The sequence below is a fragment of the Podarcis pityusensis genome (genome assembly GCF_964106645.2).
Source record: "Podarcis pityusensis genome assembly, chromosome: 10".
Lineage (NCBI taxonomy): Eukaryota > Metazoa > Chordata > Lepidosauria > Squamata > Lacertidae > Podarcis > Podarcis pityusensis.
Window position 1 is genome coordinate 50,062,573 of NC_138035.1, and position 23,564 is coordinate 50,086,136.

The 23,564-nt window shown below is 41.7% G+C and overlaps 1 protein-coding gene across 2 annotated transcripts in view; it reads left to right on the forward strand.

Annotated features, from left to right (window-relative positions):
• Positions 1-23,564, forward strand: part of SLC38A1 (solute carrier family 38 member 1) — a 44,372-nt gene that overhangs the window by 14,565 nt on the left and 6,243 nt on the right. The window contains exons 3-15 of one of the 2 annotated variants that reach the window (XM_081022367.1): positions 488-563; positions 1,951-2,066; positions 11,746-11,819; positions 13,186-13,278; positions 14,412-14,493; positions 16,381-16,463; positions 18,133-18,191; positions 18,291-18,419; positions 19,348-19,427; positions 20,700-20,800; positions 21,648-21,766; positions 23,040-23,181; positions 23,281-23,378. In XM_081022367.1, coding sequence (XP_080878493.1) covers positions 488-563; positions 1,951-2,066; positions 11,746-11,819; positions 13,186-13,278; positions 14,412-14,493; positions 16,381-16,463; positions 18,133-18,191; positions 18,291-18,419; positions 19,348-19,427; positions 20,700-20,800; positions 21,648-21,766; positions 23,040-23,181; positions 23,281-23,378 — 1,252 coding nt within the window. The remainder of the gene's footprint in view (positions 1-487; positions 564-1,950; positions 2,067-11,745; positions 11,820-13,185; positions 13,279-14,411; positions 14,494-16,380; positions 16,464-18,132; positions 18,192-18,290; positions 18,420-19,347; positions 19,428-20,699; positions 20,801-21,647; positions 21,767-23,039; positions 23,182-23,280; positions 23,379-23,564) is intronic. The other variant, XM_081022368.1, reaches the window with a different exon arrangement.

A 23,564-nucleotide genomic window follows, 5' to 3' on the forward strand; every position in this document is an offset into this window, starting at 1 on the left:
TGTCATTCAGCAAATTGAGCAAGAAGACCCCCAAACAGAGCAGGGCTGGGTTGCTGCATTATCAAAATGCCACTATTCAAAGAGAGAAGCCCCCATAAGACAATTGAAGCCAGAATCTAAAATTACCCAGCAGATTACTGTTTTAATAGTTTTTAAATCCCTGCAACAACCTAAACTAGTCTTCCTTCCTTATGGCAGTTTATAGGAGAGCTGAATCTGGCTCTGTACGTATATACTTCCCAGACTTAATCATTCATGCCTATCCCTTTTTGTGTGTGTTTTCTTTTGTGTGTGTACCAATCCATGCTGTTATCTATATGATTCATTTCCTTATGGCCCAACCTTCTTGTACAACTGGGTTCTAGGTAGCTTAATTAAAAACAATACACACCAACTCCATAACAGCTGCAGCTCAATAATAGCACTAACGTATGTTCCTCCTGTGTATGCTGTAATGCTAAAGAAAATCCTGTTTGTTCTTTTTCAGTAAATTTATTTCAGACCGCGAGAGCAGAAGAAGTCTAACCAACAGCCACTTGGAAAAGAAGAAATGTGATGAATATGTAGGTTACCCTCCTTGCCCTCCTTGCACAAAGAGCCAGCCTGATGCCCTCCAAAAGCTGTTGGACTACAACTCCCATAATCCTCAAGCACCCGCCATTCTATCTGGGGCTGTTGGGAGATGAGTCTAGCAACATCTGGAGGGAACCATGTCTGCTACCCCTGTCCTACACACAGGGGTGCTCACAGATCTCCTTTGCAAACAAGAGGCTTGCTGTTCACATCAGTTTGTGGAACAGCTCACCCACATTTTATTTATTACATCAATATTCTCCCTTCTAAAGAGCTTAAGGCAGTGTGTGCAATTCTCCCCAACCTCGAATGTTATCCTCATAACAACCCTGTGAGGTAGGTTAACCTAAAAGATATTGAGTAACCCAAGATCACCCAGTTAGCTTCATATGGCTAAGTCAGGGCTTGAACCCGGGTCTTCATGTTCCTAGTCCAAACATTTTACTACTACACCACACCAAACTCTTTTGAGTTCCACTGATGTGAATGATTAAGCTCCTTGCTAGAAGAGGTCTCTGTAAGTACAGAGTTCTCTTGTCCTGGAGGAAGGGCTGTGTGGGACGTCACCACCCATCTCTCCACTGGCAGGAAGTCAGACTTTCATGAGGGTATACCTGGTGGGCAGAGCAGCCCCTTCACCAGCTCAGCTTCCTGTGAGCTCCACTGTATGTTGCTCTTGATGGCAGCTCCAGGCAGGAACACCATTTAGGAAGGAATTTTCCTTTGTCTTCATTTGTTTGTCTTTCCTGGATCCTCTTTTCTCTCCCTCATCTGCTGCTTTTTCATTTCCTTCTGGCTCCATAGACCTCTCCTTTCCCTTCGCCCAGCATCCATTTTCTTTTGGCTTTTGGGGCCTACAGCCCTTGGAAGCCTCTGGACATCCCGGAGGGGGAGAGCTTTGGAAAGGGGTGGAACATGGCAGATGGGGCTTTGCCCAGGAGGAGGTCCAACAGGCCAACGAGCAATCCCAGGCAGTAGGCAATGCCTCTTAAGGCCTTTCCTGAGCATAAGCCTCCCCAAGAGAGTTTTCCCTTTTCTAGAAGAGTTCAGTTAGAACATCTTGCACGAATGGCAGGTTCCTGGGGCCTCAGTGTGAAATTACGGGTGATATTCAGTCTATTTGATTTCAATGCATCTACTGAATGTATGACTTGGTTGGGTATCATCCTGTGTTCTCTCAGTTACTTTCGTGGCTTTTCAGTTACTAATAATTCATCTCTTGCCACTGTACCCAAGTGGGCAAATAATCAAATTATCTGACTGAAGGGAAAGGGTCGGGATGAGAAAGTATATTCAGAAAAAAAGCATAGGATGCTTTTCAAATATGCTGCAAACCATAGGAAGTTTTATTCTTTTCTTTTAATTCAACCTGTACAGATTCCAGGCACGACTTCATTGGGAATGTCTGTCTTCAATCTCAGCAATGCCATTATGGGCAGTGGAATATTAGGTCTTGCCTTTGCGTTGGCCAACACAGGAATCCTGCTCTTTACGTAAGTCATCAACATGCAAAAGGCCTTGGGTAAATTTTCACTTTGACACAGACATCAGTTTGGAGTGAGTGTTAATGTTCATACTCCATTTGTATGCTGTTTTAATAAATGAAATAAGCTGTTAAAAACCAAGTGTGCAATTCACATACAACTTAAAAGGCAGCTGTTTAACATTCAGGTAGCCCAACACACTGGTGTTTAGTTTCTTCCTTTTCACCTTCAGATTTATTTCTGTAGGAGTAAGGCAGAAGATTGCATAGAATCTCAAGCAACGGCACTTTTTCCTAAGGCTAAAGCATCTCTCAGAGAACAAATGCACTATTAAATGGCATTATTCTTATCTGATTTCTGGGGGTGATGTTCAACTAAGTTTTACTCAGACAGACCTATAAAAATTAATGGCACTGACATGTTCATTAATATCAATGGATCTACTCTTGAGTTACCTATCCTTATGAAATTGTGTTTAGGTGATCATATATTAAAATCACAGCATTGAAAACTAGCACATTTCAGAGAAATAGTTCTCATTCTGAGCCAGCAAAATTATACCCCATAATAATATTTTGAATTAAAACATGTAGTAGGTTAGTGCAAAAATGCTTTAATGCTATGAACAACAGAGGCTTCAATTCCTAGCATACTTTCTTGAAAGCAAGTCCCATTGGATCCAGTGGGTTAGACTCAACCTGCAAGTGTTATTTGTGGTGGGTTCTACATTTAAGGTTCTCCATGAGAAACATCAGGTTCCTGAATTAAGTGCCTTTAGACATTTCTTAAACATTGTAAATAATAGGATTTTATCTTTGTTCAGTATCTATTAATCTGTACTAGAAGAGTTTGGATTTTGGATTTGATATCCCGCTTTATCACTACCCGAAGTAGTCTCAAAGTGGCTAACATTCTCCTTTACCTTCCTCCCCCACAACAAACACTCTGTGAGGTGAGTGGGGCTGAGAGACTTCAGAGAAGTGTGACTAGCCCAAGGTCACCCAGCAACTGCATGTGGAGGAGCGGAGACACGAACCCGGTTCACCAGATTACGAGTCTACCGCTCTTAACCACTACACCACGCTGGCTCTCATACTAGACTCTCTATACTAGACTTTGACCTATACCTAGGGATGTGCAGCAGATTCAAACAAATCCCAAGCTGAAGTGGGATGCCTCTGAGGAATTCTGAACTTGTCCGAGGTGAACTGGGATAAAAGTTGTCTAGAGTTGAAGCACAGTTTCCAACCCCTCAAAAAATCCAACAAACATTGGTGATTTGCAAGCCCAAAAAAAGGATTTAAAGAAGTGAAACTCATGATTATGAGCTTACTACAGGCATAGGCAAACTTGGCCCTCCAGATGTTTTGGGACTACAACTCCCATCACCCCAAGGTAACAGGACCAATGGTCAGGGATGGTGGGGATTGTAGTCTCAAAACATCTGGAGGGCCAATGTTTGCCTATGCCTGGCTTACTATATAAGGAAAATACTTGGGGAGGGATGGGTGGAGCAATGCAAGGGTGGGGAGAGGGAGAAGGTGGTGCTTTGTCATGACCGATAGGTCAAGCTTGTAATCAGAGGGAATTGTTTTTCCCAGACTCTTCCATACCAGTGCTCCCTACCTCTACCCTTAAATCAACTTTCAAGGTGCTTAGCACAAAAATCACTGGACCAATCTGTCGCAATTTGGCACTCCTTTCTCTCTTCTGGCTGCAATTTTCCAACCAGTTGCCCACAAAACACTAGAGGAGATTAAATTAATACATTTTCTTTTTTTTACACCCCCAAAGCTGTAAGGCTGTCCTTGTGGAAAAACCGCTGCTGCTGCTGTCCCAGTATTTGGCAGGATGCATCTCTTCATAATGGACTACTATGCAAATTTCATTCAATTCTGCCAGAGAGGGTGGGGAAAACATTATAGCCATTTTAACATTTCCCAATAATGAATGCTTATTAGATGCTTTTTGGAAATCCATCCATAATGTTTGCCTTTGGTCATTGGTAGGTCCCAACTCATCATTTGAGAATTCTTATCCAGAGCAAAATATATTTCCTCCATATAAGTTCCAGTATCTTAGCGGCATCTGAAGGAGCAAACCTGAAAAGTTTTAATTGCATATAGGAGTGAATTACTTAAGCTTTAAGTAAGACTTTAGGTGTTAGAAACACGGGTTCTTTCAATCTTCCAGAAGTGCCAAACAGTTTAAAGGAACATTGCAGTAACTTCACAGTCTAAAAAAAAAAACACCTTTGTGAAGCACAGTTTTACAGCTTCCCTGAAAAAGATGTCTCTTGTAAACAAGACAGATTTTATTGATTAAAGATGGAGCCGTGTGCCCACCCTCGAAAAACATAAAAATAGTTTCCGCTCCAGAGACATGTTATATATATATATTAATAAAGTTTGATTTTTGAACTGTAGTTTAGAACATCCTATTAATATGACCATAGAGAAGAAACCAGACTGTGGTTGAAATCCTGTGTACATTTTCTTGGGAATATATCCTCTTGAATACAGTGGGGCTTACTTCTGAGTAAATATGCATATTGTATTGTGTGGGCAGATTACAGAGAGAAGGAGCCTTGTGCAAGCCTTGTTGAAATGAATGTGAACCAGATTAAAATTAATAGTTTATTTCATGGGCAGGAGAGCTTCTACCTGAAAGGCACCCTTTGCCACTACATTGTTTTTAAATTCCAGTACTACACTGGAGAAATTCAAGAAATTCAGTATGTGCTACTCAGTACCCGGAGTCATTGTTGAGTATCTAATATTTGTTACAAAGGAACCACAAACTGCTTCGCACTCAAGGATAAATGTATGTTAGGGGGTTTTTTAACACTGTAACCCAAAAAACCAACAACACCAAATCTTTGTTTCCAAGGGAAGCTGTGGCTACATTGCAGTGTATCAAAAGCTGGGTTACTAGAGCTACAGCTGTTGGAATGAAGCTTTTTAAAAAACTGAGCTCAAGAATCTACCCAGAATATTCAAGGTGATTCACACATTTCCAGATCACATAGGGAGTGAAAGAATGAATTGGTTTGGTGGGTGGGGCAGTCAATGAGGTTGTCCAGAGATAGCAAAATATCCAGCCCTGAACCTGTTCAATAGAAAGAGGAACTCTTTCCTGCCAACACCCCCCAAAGTTAATGAAGGCAGCCAAGGAGAGTCTTCAGATGTGTTTTCTGCTCTGAAGAAATGTAATGTTTGTGCTGACTGTCCTTCGTGGTACCTGAAGCTCTTTTTGGTGGTTGGTCATGGGGGCGTAGGGTGGGGTAAAGCCAAGCCCCCCCCCCATGCATTCAGGAGCATCTCTCCTGGCTGGGGTGAAACTCTAGTAAAAGCTTCCCAGCAGGAGCATCACTGCCAGTTGCTGGGATGGGGAGGGTTGAGGCTGTGTGGGCACCCTGGTGGCAGTGCTAGGCTGGCTCTACCAGTGCCCCTATGCAGCCCCAAGTTCACCACTGCCTCATCCTTCCCAGTGGGTGACAGCAGTGCTATGGGAAGTCCTACTGCCCTCCCATTTAACTACCTCTCTGTTCCTTTTTCCCTGTTGCCACACTTCCTTGAAAACAGCTTGGCTTGCAGGAGAGAGGGGTGAGTTAAGGGGCAGAGAGAGGACTCCTTCCATTCTCTTCCTCTTGTTTTCTCATCCTTTCTGCCTGAGGCTATTTGGATGAGAGGAAAGGGAGAGATTGTGAGGAAAAAGGAGAGGGAAGGGTCCTTCTTTGCCTTGTGCGCACTCTCCCCCCCCCCCCCCATTTTTTCAGCCCCCAAGCTATACAAAAGCAAACGTAAGGATAGGTCTAGCAAGTCATGCTACGTTTTTCATGTAACAAATATTTAGCAAGCCAAGAGCAATTCGACCACAGGAAATCACCCTGTGGAACAGACAGCTGCAGGTGACTCACACAAATGAGCAACACTGCTTTTGAGGGCGAGGAGCTAGCAGCCAGCCTGCTCTCGGACGAAAGACCATGTCAACCTCAAGAACAGGGCTCAGATAGATGATGCGGTAAAGGCCTTCACTCGCGATTAGGCAAAAAACACATTTCATTTGTAGCCCAGTATTCTGAGAAATGGTGGGAGGGAAGTGAGAATAACTTTAGTATTTACCCAGTTTAACAATAAGAAAATGACCAAAAGCTGCTGACTGGCCAAAAAAAGAAAACTCTGGCCTTCTCTTGGACCTGTAAGCAGCAAACAGACCCAGAGCAGGACTGTTGCTATCACATGTCAGCAGCAGGGCTGGCTCAGGATCCAGCCCCATTTCAGGAGTTTCCCTTCTGACAGTAGAGCTTCTCTGCTAGCCAACAGGAGGGTCCAAGGAACAACTACGCTCTATCCAGATCCATAGCTGTCAACGTTTCCCTTTTTTAAAGGGAAATTCCCTTATTCCAAATAGGATTCCTCGCAAGAAAAGGGAAAAGTTGACAGCTATGTCCAGATCCCTTCCAGCATAGCTGATTGGCAGTTTGAATTGCCCTGTTACACAGAATGGAGAGATATCGCTATGCATCAAGCAGACGTGAAATTTACAGCAACAGTGGTCAGTGGAAATGATGGAAACCCAGTGCTTTTTTTTCTAAAAAAATGTTTAGGGGTACTCTCATTTTCCTACTCATATTCAAATACTGCCCCTCAATGAGGCCAAACTTAGATTCACAAAATGTTTAGGGGTATGTGTACCCCTGCGCCGCGCCCCTGAAAAAAAGCACTGTGGAAACCCTAATGTGTGCTCCAGCACAAAAGAGCACAAGAAGGGTTTTTAAAAGGTTAAGACAACACTAAATGGCTTTGAACCTGACACAGTCATTTTCCTGTTCTCCTCAAGTTACCTCAGAATGTGATGAATGCAACCTTAAATCTCCACCCTCCCTCACACCTACAGCCCATTCTTATCTGTTCTCACTAATAGGTACAATGCCATCTAACACTTAACAGCGTAAGAAGCAGCACCTTTGCGTTGCTAGCAGGAAGTAAGAGCTTTGTACACATTTAATATCCCTCAGAATCGGGTGAAGAACATTTTTCTAACTTCAGTACATTGATGCTAAAAACACTGAAACTGTTTGAGGGAAGCCTTGTGTGTTGTGAACCAGTTAAACAGCATTATCACTTGCACACTTTTTTCTTTTCCATTTGTGGAATAAATAGACAACAATCAACTAAAGAGAATGCTCTGTATGTATTTACAGATGTATTTGCCACAAAATTAGTTCTGCGGATTTATTTTTTTTAACAGTGGTTTTTGACAAGTATGCTTTTGTTAGCCCTGGTTCAACATATGAAACATGAGAGCTCTTTGGGTGCTGCAGAGTTTTCTCAGCTCCGCGGTGCATGTTTTGAATTTGCAGAAAGCCGGCGCTGTTCATGTTTTCATACCATTCCCCAGGTTGGTACTGGCAGTAGTCAGCCTGTCTCAACCACAACCCATACAGCAAACAATCTGTTCATGCTGTTTTATTGGAAGTCGTGGAAAATACCAAGTTTATGCATAGCAACCTGCAGCAGATTTTGAGGGCAAGGAAGGACAGCAGATTAGAATATTGTTCCCTGTTCCCCTTTTTACTTGCAAAGACCATCCTGGGCTTGCCATGGGGAGCTCAAGACTAGACACCGCATTACTGTTTTGCAGAAACTACGACTCAGGGCTCTTGAATAAACATCTGTGACTAAGCACGAGTCACCAGAGACTTCTTCCTATCCAATTCAAACACTGGCCACAGCTACTGATGGCTTGAACAGAAACATGATTAGTAGCAGTTCTTATTAGCTTATTTAAAGAACTGCTCAGCCATTAGGTAATGTGCTGAAAACTCAGGAAGGACCGTATCATGGCTTGGGTTCCCCCAGCCCCCGCAAAGTACAACTTCTTGCAGTTTAGAGATCCAGTACTAACGTATTATGCTAACCTATGGTTCACCGTTACACGCATGAGCTTCAGGGTTCACATGCTCCCCACCAAGACATTTGTTCATATAGCACAGCCACAGAGAGGAGATCAGAAGCTTTTGCTTCAATGAACAGTGGCTATTTGTTGTGTCTGAACCCAGACAAGCATTAGTTAAGTAAGGTTTAGGGTAACCATGGTTTATAATCCTGTTTCTCTAAACCAGGCTTCCTCAACCTCGGCCCTCCAGATGTTTTTGGCCTGCAACTCCCATGATCCCTAGCTAGCAGGACCAGTGGTCAGGGATGATGGAAATTGTACTCTCAAAACATCTGGAGGGCTGAGGTTGAGGAAGCCTGCTCTAAACTGTGGTTAACACTAACCACAGTTCTTAGTTTGGATGGGGGGAGGAATACCTACATTCATTTATTCATAAAAGGTAAAGGGACCCCTGACCATTAGGTCCACTCGTGACCGACTCTGGGGTTGAGCGCTCATCTCGCTCTATAGGCCGAGGGAGCTGGCGTTTGTCCGCATACAGCTTCTGGGTCATGTGGCCAGCATGACTAAGCCGCTTCTGGCGAACCAGAGCAGCACACAGAAACGCCGTTTACCTTCCCGCTGGAGCGGTCCCTATTTATCTACTTGCACATGACGTGCTTTCGAACTGCTAGGTTGGCAGGAGCATTTATTCATAGGCCTCTTCAAAACCAATAAATATGCAAATCAATACAGTGAAATACAATTAAAGATACAAATCACAAGCTCAAGTGTAAAACTGGGTAGACATGTGGAGATAAAGTAGAGGCTAGTCTGGGAATGGAAGTGAACATTTCCAATTTCATCCTCCCAGCTGCTCCAGTGGAGGGAAGGGGAAGGAGGAGTATGAAAGCCTGAGGCTTACCTAGGCTTGTTTCTGATATACTAAACCTTGCTTTAGCATTATATCTGAACACAACCATTATCTGCTACTAGAATCGATTTTGCTAATGGGAGAGGATGTTTTCTTTCTTAGAGAAATTCCGCAGGAATGATGCTTATCCAAAGTGGCCATACAAAGTGGTCTAACAACATCTGACAGATGTGCCAGGGACATTATTCATTTCCTTGCTTGAATACAAAGGACAATAGTCTGAATGGAAATCACTACAAGAGCATATAACTCCCAGCTGTGTCATATATTTAAACATTTTCTTAATAGGACTCTTGTCTATTCAGACTAATTTATCTTGGTGGCTTGCATCAAGGTACTAAATATAGCTGCATTTGTAACTAACCACCACACCGTTTTCATACCATATTCATTTGAAGAGCTTTACACTGCTTGTTCCAATTTATGGTACTAATTTATTGAGTGAGACAATTTGGAGAGTCTGGTTTGGGGCATCTGCTGTAGCATTAGCCAACACATGAGCAATGCCGTCTGTACACAGGCCTTAATAAAAGGAGGCCCAACTTTGGCTCATACCATAATACTTGCAAGACACAAAAGAGCTCTTAGAAACTATAGCTTCCATTATATACCCCACACTTCAGTTCCATACAAAATATGGGAGGTGATTTTCCCTATGTATATAAAAATGTACAAAGCTTCTCTTGCCATATCACAGCTGTTATTAAAATTATTATATTTATAAGGCCCCTTTTCACACACAAAAACGAACTCAGAGTGACTTGCAGAAACAAACATGAAAAACAAATATAAAAACCAGAACAAAAACATATTAAGCCACAATAATATGCATAAAAGAGCAAATCCAACTCAACACCACCTCACCGAAAATAGTTACAGATAGGTAGCCGTGTTGGTCTGCCATAGTCAAAATAAAAAAAATCCTTCCAGTAGCACCTTTAAGACCAACTAAGTTAGTTCTTGGTATGAGCTTTCGTGTGCAAGCACACTTCTTGTATCTGAAGAAGTGTGCTTGCACACGAAAGCTCATACCAAGAACTAACTTAGTTGGTCTTAAAGGTGCTACTGGAAGGATTTTTTTTATTTTCACCGAAAATAGGCAGAGAATTAAATGCCAATGGCCAAGTGAATAAAAATGTTTTTCCTTGTGCCTTAAAGGGAAGGTGCCAAGTGGTTCTCCCTGTGGATAGCATTCCACAGCTTTCCTAGGGGGCCTAGTTTAGGCAACACACCACCATTCATTATACGGTTAGAGAGTTTTGCCAAAACAGTAGCCCTTAATTGAAAATTAAATTTAAAAGTTCTGGTGGCAGTGTAGCTTAGCTATTGACTTTCCAATTAACACAAGGCTATCCTGTTCTGAGGGCTAAACTGGGGTCAGAAAATATCATAATTATTCTGGTATTAAAATTCCCCAATAAATCCATATGGGGCTCTGGGTTAAACAAGGATGGACAAACGGACAGACAGCACTTCCCAATTCACCCCACACTTCAGGCACAAAATTTTGTGACGAAATTTCTGTAAGCACAAAGGCAGCCATTATCCTACTGCTATGACCACCACTACATCTCCTCCCACCTCCTTTTTTGGGGGGTGGAGGGGGGGTGACAACACACCACACAGGGTTTGTAACTCTAAATATATTCTGCTTGGATCATGCAGCCAAATTTGCTGGAGACAAATAACCTAAAACTGATGGAGATACACTATAAAATCTTTGTCAGCCAATTAGTTTAGCCACTCAGCAATACTCTAAATAAGCAATTTAATTGGTTTTATACTGTACTTCAAGTCAACAACATTCCTTTCTCAGATAGTTTGCTGATGTAAACAGTGATTTAACAGGGCAACTGCACATCCCATGAGTGCTCTGCTTTATGAACTTCTGCATAGGCTCTTGCAGGAATGGGGATAACATTTGGAAAGGGTAAAATAATTTTCTGCCCCAGGCTTTTGATCAGTCCATAGGAAGATGGCCTTTGATCACTCCACAGGAAGATGAATGGCCTGTGATTTAGAGCTCTGAGTTCGTCTAAACCAGGCATAGGCAAACTCGGCCCTCCATATGTTTTGGGACTACAATTCCCATCATCCCTGACCACTGGTCCTGTCAGCTAGGGATGATGGGAGTTGTAGTCCCAAAACATATGGAGGGCCCAGTTTGGGGATGCCTGTTCTAAGCTATCAATTTTTACAGGAAATATCTTAACATTCATTCTGCTAATTAAGAAGTCAGCAGTATTAATTATTTTGCCTCTTAACTCTGGTTAACTCACTTTTTCAACACTTTAATGACAGAATCAGAAGAATGACAGTATCAAATAAACTTCTAGAATGGACAGGTGTTTTTTTTAATTGCATATGTGAATTGGCAAACAAAAAACAAACAGGAAACCCATGACGCTCAGGGATATGTATGAGCCTGTGAGGTCTCTCTGGCTCCCTCAGAATCACTGAAGGTGCTTCCAGACAGAGGTTGATTGTCAAGTCAGTGTTGCTCATCCGCATAAAATTTTGTGCTCTCCACGCAACATCACTGCCTTCAAAATGCCAGTCCATGCATTTTTACATTTTACCTTTCCTCTTACCATGCAATATCTGTTAAGTAATAGCAACCCATTATACATTTGCAAGCACCACTGGCATGGAAGCCTACTAGCACTGCAGCCTGTGCTGTGATGATATTTAAATGGGTGGTATCTTTCCCCATATCTCTACTTCCATTTGCTTGTCACCAGAGCACTACCGAGTCATTTTGTTTCTAGTGGCTGAAACAATATTTCTACTACTGTTCCAAATTCAGTGCCGTACAGGACCTGGCTTATTATATAACGATGATATATTTTTCTTTCTTATTTCCTTTTTTTATAGGTTGCTTTTGATTTCAGTGACGTTGCTGTCTATTTATTCAATAAACCTCCTGTTGTTGTGTGCAAAGGAAACAGGTAATTCATAAGAACATTGTACAATTCAATAGCAATGAAGGTGACGGGGTGAAGTATATGGAGAATAAAATAAATGTTTTTGTGTCCCCCCCCCCCATCAGTGCTATTATAGTGTGGGGGGAAAACTTTAGTAGTGGTCCTGAATACAATAGAAAACATTAAATGCACTTTACTTCACCAGAGAAATTGAAGCCTTGCAGAAGTGTATCAAAGGAAGCGATAATCGAGCCTTCTATTCATGAAGGCAGAAACAGACTCAGGTGAGACTGTAGGAAACAGAGCAGAACCAGTTCTTGATAGATTGCATTTTCTGCCTCAAACTCCCCATCTTGTGCTTTAACAAAGTACCAGAAGATGGAGGGTATAAAGACACAGTGTAAATGACAACAGTGCGTAAAGGAAGTGCATGTAGTCTCTCGATTTCCTAAGCTAGATAAAGGAACATTCCTACTGCTGGTGCCATGTCAACTTAAAGTGTTCTTATGTATTGGCTAACCCTAAAGAAATGTATCCTTGGTCTGACTGCAGATCCTTCAGCATGTCAAAGGAAGCGAACATTGTTGGAAACAGGAAGGTTCTCTAATTTTCTGTACAGTGTGTTTCTGAACAGCACCCGTTAGGGATCAACAACACGAAAGGGTTGTTTCCTTAATGCCCTGCTTGTGAACTTCCGGGGGCATCTGGTTGGTCACTGTATGAAACAGGATTCTAGACCAGATGAACCACTGATCAGATCCAGCAGAGCTCTTCAAATGTTCGGTGGTTTATTGTGGCCCAAGAATTGTGTTGTATCATGTTTTTCTTTTTAACTTTTCACCCTTTTTAATATTTTCTTCTCAGATTGTAAGATTATATCCAAAAATGAATTTTTAAAGAAAGAATTTGAAGTGAAATAAAAAGTTTGGTGGTTATACTCTGAGAGGTCATAGAGCTCAGTCTGCCTAGTTACATGACCTGGCAAATAAAAAATAAAAAATGATGATGATGCAAATGCTATGATTGGGCTTTACAATGCTTCGTGTTCCACTTGTTCCTAGAACTCTTGATATTCAATTTCCTGCTGTTTCAGATATGTACATTTGCCCAAACATATTCAGGTTAAAGGAGCTTACTGAAGTGTTTGAACAGAAGCATTACAAATGTCAAGGGGGTGGGAGCAAGGAGATTTCATTTTGTGTTGAACTCCACCTCTCTAAGTATAAGTGACAACTAATGACATTTTGGAAATGCATGATAAGCTGGATAGACTACAGAGATGAACACAGAATTATGAATGGGGTGTGTGTGTAGATGAGAGTGCGAGAACTGTAAATGACTTGCCATTATTGTATCATATCATGACTCTTCTCTAACTTGGTTTAACCAGGCTGCATGGTTTATGAAAAACTTGGCGAGCAAATCTTTGGCACCCCGGGGAAGTTTATTGTTTTTGGATCCACGTCTCTTCAGAACACTGGAGGTAAATGCTGTGTGCTTAAAGGTGACCTTTTGGCATTTTCAGTCTCCCTAGTACCACTGTACTCTGCTCAAACTTAAATTCTCGCTGCATTGTAATAAATATGCGTTAGGAAGTATATCTAGTGTTTCTGCTGTCTTGGCTATTTGGATTCACCTTCTGCCCGTATGCCCTTGCTCCTCCTTCTGCCAGTTCTAATAAAGAGACCAGTATGCTTCCAAGGATAGATGGAAGTCTATCAATTCCTTTCCCCCACCCTATTTTTGGGAAACTCTTTCCTAGTATGGGTCATGTTAATGACATCATGTGAGGTTTGCTGGCCCAGTTATTCTATTTCTATAGGACTATCACTGGGTTATATTCACTGCATAGACTGAAGCCTGGAGGCCACTTCAAATGAGACCTTTTGTACTTCGTTATGGTTCCTGACTTGAGTACAAAAAAACTTATGCTGTGTGTCTCAGTTTCAAATGATGTATTTTGAGTGACTTGTCTCTTTAAAATGCACACAAATGGTGAGTGGGAAAGGATTGGGCCACTTTTGATGCATATATTAAAGGCATAAGCTACTGACAATACAGGCATGTGTCATTTAGACATCCATGTGAGATACACAAACAGAGGGCAAGTTCAGACATAATATTTCTGGTCCATTGGAAATGGGCAAGCAGCCTGAGCATTCCTGCGTTCCCTTTATTTTCAGTAATCTGCACTCGGAAGTTTGGGTGCTACCTGCAAGCCAGAATTGCCAACCACAGTTTGATACTGGTTTGCAATCCTGGCTTGCTGGAAGCAGTTAAAACCATAGTTTCCTCATCCAGATAACATGGGGATATTGCAATTTAACAGACTAGGCACTCTTCTCTGCATCTGGGTGTGCAAGAAGAGGAAGAGGGAGCCCTCAATCTCATCACTCGTTCACATGTCAACATACCACAGTTTATTGGACCAGCAATATTAATCTCTGAACCCACCCATAGTGTGTATTTTGTACTTGGGGATATCATAGCTGAATATACAAAAAGACTCCTTTGAATTGGCCCTGAGGATAGCACAGAGAAAAACCAAGCACACGGCAGTGTCTTGGCATCATGACTGATTATGTTCCCTTTCTAACAAGACCTTGTTTTCCCCAGCAATGCTGAGCTATCTCTTCATAGTTAAAAATGAACTACCTGCTGCCATAAAGTTCCTTATGGGAGAAGAAGAAACATTTTCGTAAGTTTAATTTGTGGCTTTGCTGACTGGACTAATTGGTTAGTCGGTCTAAGGCAGGGGTTTATCAAAAGTATTCTGTGCTAGAAATGTTATAGGCTCCTGTCTTGCTGGTTTTGAATGCTAGGTGTTACATCACAACTTTTTATGGGATTATTAAAGGCAGAGAAATACAAAGAAGCAAAATATAAGCCTGAAGTTATCTATTCTGTGCTGCTTCAGTTGTTGTTGTTGTTGTTTTTTAAAACTCTATAATAATAAATAAAGCATTATTATTCAAGTTCTTGGGGGGGTACACCATTGAGATATAATATATACTAAACTGAACAGAAAATGCCATTAGGGAAGTGGCAAACCACTCACAGATATGTATTTTTCATGCTAGATCAGCCTTCACCAGCCTGGTACCCTCCAGAGGTTAGGACTACAGTTCCCATCAGCCTCCAGCACTGTGCTAAAGAGACAAACTGAGCAGTTGTATTCAACTAACTTTTACTTAAGAGCAAACCTGTTACTAGACTTAAGTTATTCATGGCCATTAATTTCAATGGATCTACCCTGAATAAACCTAGCAGTTTGAAAGCATGTCAAAGTGCAAGTAGATAAATAGGTACCACTTTGGCGGGAAGGTAAACGGTGTTTCCGTGCGCTGCTCTGGGTCGCCAGAAGTGGCTTAGTCATGCTGGCCACATGACCTGGAAGCTGTACGCCGGCTCCCTTGGCCAATAATGCGAGATGAGCGCTGCAACCCCAGAGTCGGTCACGACTGGACCTCATGGTCAGGGGTCCCTTTACCTTTACCTTTTTACCCTGAATAAAAGTTAGCTGAGCATCAGCACCAATTTCTAATACCTGACTGGAAGGCTTGCTATGCTTAAAAGCAGCAGCCAGAATGTTCCGTAGTGCTCCTTTTGCAAAGTATAGAGCTTGGGTAGCCAACATTGTGCTCTCCAGATATTGTTGGACCACAACTCCCATCAGTCCCTGACAGCATAGCCATTTGTCAGGGATGATGTGAGTTGCATCCAACAACATTTGGAGAGCACTCCATTGGCTACCCTGGTACAGAGAAATGAGTTAATGGGAGAGTTTGTACAATCACCCCTCTGCTTCATAGGCTGAGATATCAACGAGCCTTTTGCCTGCACTTGCGGCCCCTTTATTCCTTCCTTCATGCAATCTGGCAAACCTACCAGGAAGTCTTCCATTTGCTACAGTTTCCCATTTCACTCAAACCAGGAAACTATGGTTAACAGCTTTAGAATATGGATTTTAACTCCAAACCATTGTTTTAATATTCTGTCTTGTTCTGAAGCTGTTGAGTTTCCCAGTTCAGACAAAACAGAAAACTGTAGTTAATAGGAGACTTTCTGATTTGTTTGCTAACTCACACAAAGGAAGGAGCAAAGAGACCACATATGTGGATGGGGGGCGGGATTTGTTCATATCTCAGCTTATCACAATAGACATCATACGCCTAGAAGCAAGGGCTTTTAATTCAGTGCATGTTGTCTTATGGCCACAGCACATATTGCAAAATAACTGTCTGCCTGGTTGAGCAAACCTTTCCTATGTTGACAGCCTGAGGCAGGTCTAATGCCAATTGGCATGGCTTTGCCCTCCACCCCTGGCATAGCTCTTAGCACTTGGGCAATCCTTTTCTTAATAACTCCCACGAAAAAGTGATGTTTGCAGACTCCTGTGGCTGAGATTCAAGAAAGGCAACTTCATATTAATAGCTGTTTACTTATACCTGTCCTGGGAAACAGTATCTTTTTGAGCAACTAGTCACTTAATAGGGGGTGGGGGAAACCCCAACTGTATAAAAATATGAGAATTCAGGGTAAAAAAAAGTGATGCTATCCTGTCACTTTTGAAAATGTTTTACAGGGCCTGGTACGTGGATGGGAGGCTTCTTGTTGTAACAGTGACGTTCTGTATAATCCTTCCCTTGTGTCTTCTTAAAAATTTAGGTAAGGATAGATACCTTCTTTAGTTTGAAGTATGGTTCTTAGACTTAATATTCAGGGTATATTCCAATCATGGAAGGCCACATTCTGTTTCAAGCATATTCCTTAGCTCCAGAATAAACTATGCACAGGGAACCTTATAATATAAGAAGCCTAAGGTACAATTTGGTACTGTCTGATTTACATCTGGCTGTCTGAACCTGAGACAAAATAATGTCGTCGCTTGGTATTTTCTATTTCTGACCACTGATTATGGCCAAAAAAAGATTTCTTTCCCCCTGAGGCAATGTAAATAAAGTTGGCTAGTCTCTCTCCCTCTTTCTCTCTCGCTCTTTTAAAAATACTGTTAACATATATTTTGTTCCTAAAATAAGGGAAGGTTCTGTTAAACATCACCTTTAAGAAAAGGTGACCAATTCTACATAAAGCACAGACTAGTAAACACCTCGGGACATTCATTAGTCTAAGATATTTTTAATTGACTTTGACACTCACCAAGCCTGGCTCCAGAACCCTCTTTCCACAGTTTCGCTTTTTGCCAACCCTTCACTCCTTGCTCTGTACGAGGCCTCAGCAATTCACCTTTTAGCTGCCTGTTGCTGCCATGTCTCCAGACAACCTTTCCTTCTCCAGAAGCCAAACTAGTGCACTGAAAAATGCCCATTTGTTTTTCATGGTATAATACATGATATTTAACTGGATTTCTCCATTCAGGGAAAACCCTATAGACTTTTCACTGTGCATTTGAAGACAGGATAAGAATGTGACAACAAAATTGTCTTTCGCAGTCAAGAACCCTCTGCAATTCCACTTGATGTTTGCTCCTTAATGAATCATCTTTCCTCCCACAAAGATTGAATTGTTTGAGCCAGGATTCTAAAAATATAAAGATATGCTATCAGAACCGTTGGTGTTACTCCTGCTTCAACATGGAGAAGCATTGTGTCCTTTTGAGTGACACAAATGGTTGTCAAAAATAAAAATCCAAATGAAAAGCTAACCATTTAAAAAAAATTATTAAAAAAAATTTGATTGGATTGTTAAAATGGAATTTTTTTAAAAAAATTTTTTTTTAAAAAAAGCTAACTAACAGTGCAGTCCTAACCATGTCTACTCTGAATTCAGTGGTAAATAGAGTTAGGTTTACACCAATAATTATTAACGTGTAAGTGCCTTTCGGTGGCACCCCCCCCACACACACCTGCCACGTCACCCTGCTCCTGGTTATGTAACTATAAATCAACCAAATAAAAAACAATTTGGTCAGCTAACCTTCTGCCATTCATATAGCTGCTGCTTACTAAGAAGTAGAGAGGGGGTGAGGTGGAGGGGAACTTGTTCCATTATAAACATACAGCAAGAACCAATCTGATGCTGTCATCAGTGTGTTTGCACCATGCTGACTTCATTGCTGCCTCTTCCTCTACCTCCTGGTAAGCACGGGCAACATGGGTGACAGAAGGTCAGGTCAACTCCCCTGCCAGCTGCTCCTGGCTTTGTCTGAAAGCCAGTGTCTTTGAAAAGTATTTGTGACAAAAGTGGCATAGGTATTCCCCGCATGTTATTGGAATATGTTCCATATTATTCACCAGAACTTAAAACATTTAACCTGTTAGTAAGTTAATAAATGTGAATGAGTTGCTGGATAAGTTTTCCTTTGATTTTATCTCAGGGTATCTCGGCTACACCAGTGGATTTTCCCTGACTTGCATGGTATTTTTTCTCATAGTGGTAAGTTTTGCTTGGTGTTTCGGTTAGAATGAAATTATTAACTTCCAGCATCAAGTCATTTGTTTTGGATATTTTTTCAATGGTGGTCCTTTATCCCAGGTTGTATACAAGAAATTTGAAATTCCTTGTCACCTGGATGAGAAAAATGCCACCGCACCTCTGTCTCCAAACTCTAGCATTGCCTATGTGGATACGTGCCAACCCAAGTATGTCACCATTAATTCCAAGGTACGTTTCTTTCCACACCATTTTGTCATTTTGTTCCACATGCCAGCAGCTAGACTGTGCAAGAAATCCTAGACAAACGCAAGTTTTCCAACCAGAGCAAATTACATTTTTACCTAGGTTTTGTTTCCAAGGTTGAAGAGTTCAAAGACCTGGGGAAAATTTTGACAATAATTCTGAACAGCAGATTGCATAGGAAAATATGTGCAGCCAATCAGATGTAATAATCATATTAGCAGCAACACCAACACTATACAGTGGTACCTCGGGTTAAGTACTTAATTCGTTCTGGAGGTCCGTACTTAACCTGAAACTGTTCTTAACCTGAAGCACCACTTTAGCTAATGGGGCCTCCCGCTGCCGCCGCGCCGCCGGAGCACGATTTCTCTTCTCATCCCGAAGCAAAGTTCTTAACCCGAGGTACTATTTCTGGGTTAGTGGAGTCTGTAACCTGAAGTGTATGTAACCTGAAGCGTATGTAACCCGAGGTACCACTGTAGTTTCCCTTGTATTCAAACATCATTGTATATGCTTGTTATTTAACAGGTGTCCCCAGTCCCATGAAAGCCATGTTTTTCTAGGCAGAGCTCCTAAGGTTTCAAATCATGGCAAAAACGCAGTAGGTTGGATCCAAAGGCTTCCATCCACAAACAGAAAGACACCTTTCATCAGAGCAAGGGAACCTTTGGATTCCATTCCATTTCATGGGACTTTCCTGGTCATTGCACTGCAGCACTGGGCACCGCTTCACATGATATGCAACTATAAAAAAAACCAGAACCCCGCCAGAGCAAAACGTTGACAATCCCAGTTGAAGAGCACAGAAAATTCAAACTTGTATATTGGAAACGATGACGATTTTCTTAATGACATTTGGAGGGACTACGTCTCTCCCTCCTGACTCATAGTTTTGTTTTTGTTTTCCAAACAGACCGTGTACGCTTTGCCTACCATTACATTTGCATTTGTGTGCCATCCCTCGGTCCTTCCAATCTACTGTGAACTTAAAGAGTAAGAGAGAAACCACTGTTTTGTTATTAAAGCAAACTGCTTTGTCTGTAGAGCGTTGGTACTGAGTTGCACTCTGCACTGCTAAGAGAAAATAACTTTAATTTGAGAAAAGCAGCAGGACCTGCTCGTCATCTAGGAAGACTTGGCTCACCCAGGGGGTTTGAGGGTGGCAACATAACAAATATGGGGCTCTCCTTAGATCTACACAGCTGTTAGCAGAGACAGAAACAGTGTGAACCATCACTTTATACAAGGCAATGCCAAAGCGCAGCCAATAACTGGTGTCTGCCTCAAAGGCAGCTATATCTGGTACAGGAGCTAGCAGCATTGTCAATGTTATTTTCTGGAGCTTTCAATCTTATATGCTTTATACTAGCTTCCATTTTCAAAAAGAAAGAAAAATCGCTGCCAACATGGTGCTACTTACAAGAGCATTTGGAAGGCAAAAGTTTGCTGAATTCTGAGATTAGCTGGGGCCTCCTCTGTTTTGTGAATGTGTGGACCATATAAAAACTCCTTAACCTTACATAGATTTCAGGATCATTTCAAAATGTTGGTGCCCCAGGAATCTCCAGCTAGAGCTGGCACCTCTATAATTATGCAATGTTCCTATAATGGATTCATTTATAGAAAGATAGTGGACTCCTCACAGGAATTGCTTAACTGAGGCAGACTTATAAGTCATCTAGTCTGGTGGTCTGTACAATGGCTGGCAGCCCCTGCCCTGAACTGCTATTTCCTAGAAACCAAAAGTGTTAGTTATTTCTAAAACAAGAAGAACCGAGCACCTTATGCAAGCAAACCACATGGACCTTTCCTTACTAGATTGGACTTGATACTCTGTTGGAATCTCTGTAGCAGAGAGGGGGGAAATTACCACTCCCCACCCAGGAATCAAGGGCTCCCTAAATTAATTGGAGATTTGTTTTCCTGGTCTTCGCTAAACTTTAAAAACCACAATGCCATTGTTATCTCTTTTTACCTTAATTGTGTGGGCTTCAAACCTTAATTGTTGTGTTAAGTAAAAGGGTCATGGTTCCTTACATATAGGGAAAGCCACCTATAAACCAGCCCTTTAATCGTTACCATTTCAAGAAGGTGGACAATGAAGTGGTATGGTGTGGACAGTTGTTTACCCCAAACCATTCCCGTACAGTGCTCCTCCTTGAGATCTCAACGGTCTTCAGACTTGTTCCTGTTAAATGGCATACATTCAAGTATAGTTCCAATTATTCCATAACTTCCCCCATTGCCCCATTTATTTTTTTCCAGTCGTTCGCAGAAGAAAATGCAGATGGTTTCAAGAATCTCTTTCTTCGCCATGTTTGTCATGTACTTCTTGACTGCTATTTTTGGCTATTTGACATTTTATGGTAAGTGACTATTTTTGGCTACTCACCTCTTGTGCTTTTCAGTACATTTAGAGAAAAAGAAACTAAAAGGTGTGTTTGTTTGTTTCTGTCTGTTTTCTGAATTTTGTAAATGGTCGAAGTGCTGCTTTCTTGTTTCCTCACCGTGCACAGAACGTAACGTCAAAATTGAGATATCTTTTGCTTATTTGAAAGTGGCATTTCCTTGGCCCTTGACATCATACTTGCATTCCCAAGTGTTTGGGGGCAGGGAAGTACACAAACCAGAGCACTGCCCCCAGTCATTTCATTCTTAGCAGGAGGGGAGGAACATCTGCCTGGGCCCACTGGGTAGGGGTGGAGCAGTTATCCTAGCTTCTTATTTACAAATAAAACGACTGTTTAAATTGTCCTAATATCCCAAGTTAAAATAATTTCATAAATTTATTTGTAAAATGTCACTTTTTTGCATTGTTTGTGCTTGCAACCTGTTTGATTTAAACAGGGACTAACTGAAGCAAATGCTCCGAGTATTGGGGTTCTTTTCCTCTCACTTCCTCGCTGCGTTCAGGCCCAGGCAGATTGGTGGCTCACACCCATACTGGACATTAGCACAACTGGGAACTGAGCTCCACTGAAATGAATGGGACTTACTCTCTGGCAAGTGTACACCAGGTTTCAGGCCGAATTTGATCTTTGCGGTTCAGTGGAGCATGAGTTAAAACGCTGTTTTCTATCCAGGCTGCTCCACCGCCATCCCTGTTGCCTGCAGATTAATCACTTGTTGTTTGAGGTGGCTCTTGCCAAGTGACAGCTTCTATGAATTAATTGCTTAATTGCTGGAACAGTTCTCTCTTTGTCTTCCCTGCAGAAACCGTGTCGTCAGATCTGCTTCACAAGTATCAGAATAAAGATGACATCCTCATCTTGACAGTCCGTGTTGCTGTCATAGCTGCAGTCATCCTCACAGTCCCAGTGTTATTTTTCACTGTAAGTCTGAGGCTCCTGTTCACTTGGAGATGTCTTACCATTTCCTAGGAACAACTATCAGATTGCTGCATAGATTCATTTAGATTTGGTCCTGCTGACGGTGGCCTACAGTTTAAAATCAACCCTCTGCCCCACCCCCAGAAAAAGTGCAAGTAAACAATAGCAGTGCCATGAAGTCCTGAGCCACCCCAGAGCCAGTGATCGTGGCATGGATGTTGAAGTCCCCCATAACCAGCAATCCTAGAGTCCTCAACACCACCTCCAAGACCAGCTCTTGTCAGCTCAGGCAGGAAAACTGCTGGGCAGTGAAGCAGGTGATAAACTAGCAGAATCTGTCCTGATTGCCCTTAAGTGGCTCAGAACCGCCCCATCCCATTTGAACTGACCTGGACCCTGCAATCATCATCTGAAGCCCTTCTTTGTGTGCCTCCTCTGTGAGATGTCAGGAGGGTGGCAACATGAGAACGGGCCTTTTCCTCAGTGGCTCCCCATTTGTGGAATGCTCTCCCCAGGGAAGCTTGCCTGTCACTTTTGTTACCTATCTTTAGGTGTCAGGCAGAAACATTCATCTTCTTACAGGGCTTTGGCTACATTAAGCAATCTGTAGCCTTTTAAACTCTGGGGGTATTGCTTTTGTTTGCTATTATTCTTTATATTGTTGTGTTTTTTATATTGTAAGCTTCCCTATGATCTTTGGATATAGGGCAGCATAGAAATTTAATTTAAAAAGCAAATAAATTAATGCAGGATAGTGCCTGTGAATTCCTAAGTGGGCACTATCCCATTCCACAGTATGGGCTCAGTTAGCCAGCGGAAGGCAGAAATGTGACATATCTTGGTGCAGGAAAATGTTCATCCTTTCCTGTTGTGAGTCTGATTTGCTAAGCTCTATGAGAGGAAGAATGAATTTCATCCTGGCAGAAGAGTAATTAATTTTGACACTAGAACAAATGATGTTAACATAAAAAGCCTGCAGCTGTAATAAATAGCATCTGGTGGAAATGCAGATAGTATGTTCTCTCTCTCTTATACTCACAAACACATTGCCATGTCTAACAGTGCAATCCTAACCAAGTTTTCTCAGAAGTAAATACTGTTGAATTCAAAAGAGCTTACTCCCAAGTAAGTGATGTTAGGATTGTAGCCTAAGTTCTCTAGAATGAATTTGGAGTCAAGCAAATCTTAAGTGCATTATACAAAACCATGGAGGGAATTAGTAAGGGAAATTATGCAAATTTTGATTGCAATAGCTCTTTTTTTTTTTCCTTTGCAGGTGCGTTCTTCTATATTTGAGCTTACTAGAAAAACCAAATTTCACTTGTGCCGTCACGTTGTGGTTACGGTGATCCTTCTGGCGATCATTAACTTGTTAGTTATTTTCATACCTTCCATGAAGGATATTTTTGGAGTTGTAGGTACAGTATTCAAATTATATTTGATTAAGAAATGCCTTTTACTGTGGGTCACATCAACTAGTCTGTTATAACAAAATCTATGTGCTTGGTTTGCCACAGGGGTAACTTCTGCCAATATGCTGATTTTTATTCTCCCGTCATCACTTTATTTAAAAATCACCCACCAAGATGGATCAAAACTGATTCAGAGGATTTGGGTAAGTTTCAGAAATCAGGAGCTATCTCAAGCTTTGTCCCAGTAGCCATCCCTAAACTATGTCTGAAACTAGTCCTCCAAGAGCATATAATATTTCTGCTTGGCTTTGATGAATATTCTCATTTGGTTAACCTGTTTATGAAAATAAGTTCTGCTAGCTGAACTACTTTTCCCCTTTTGGTTCTAG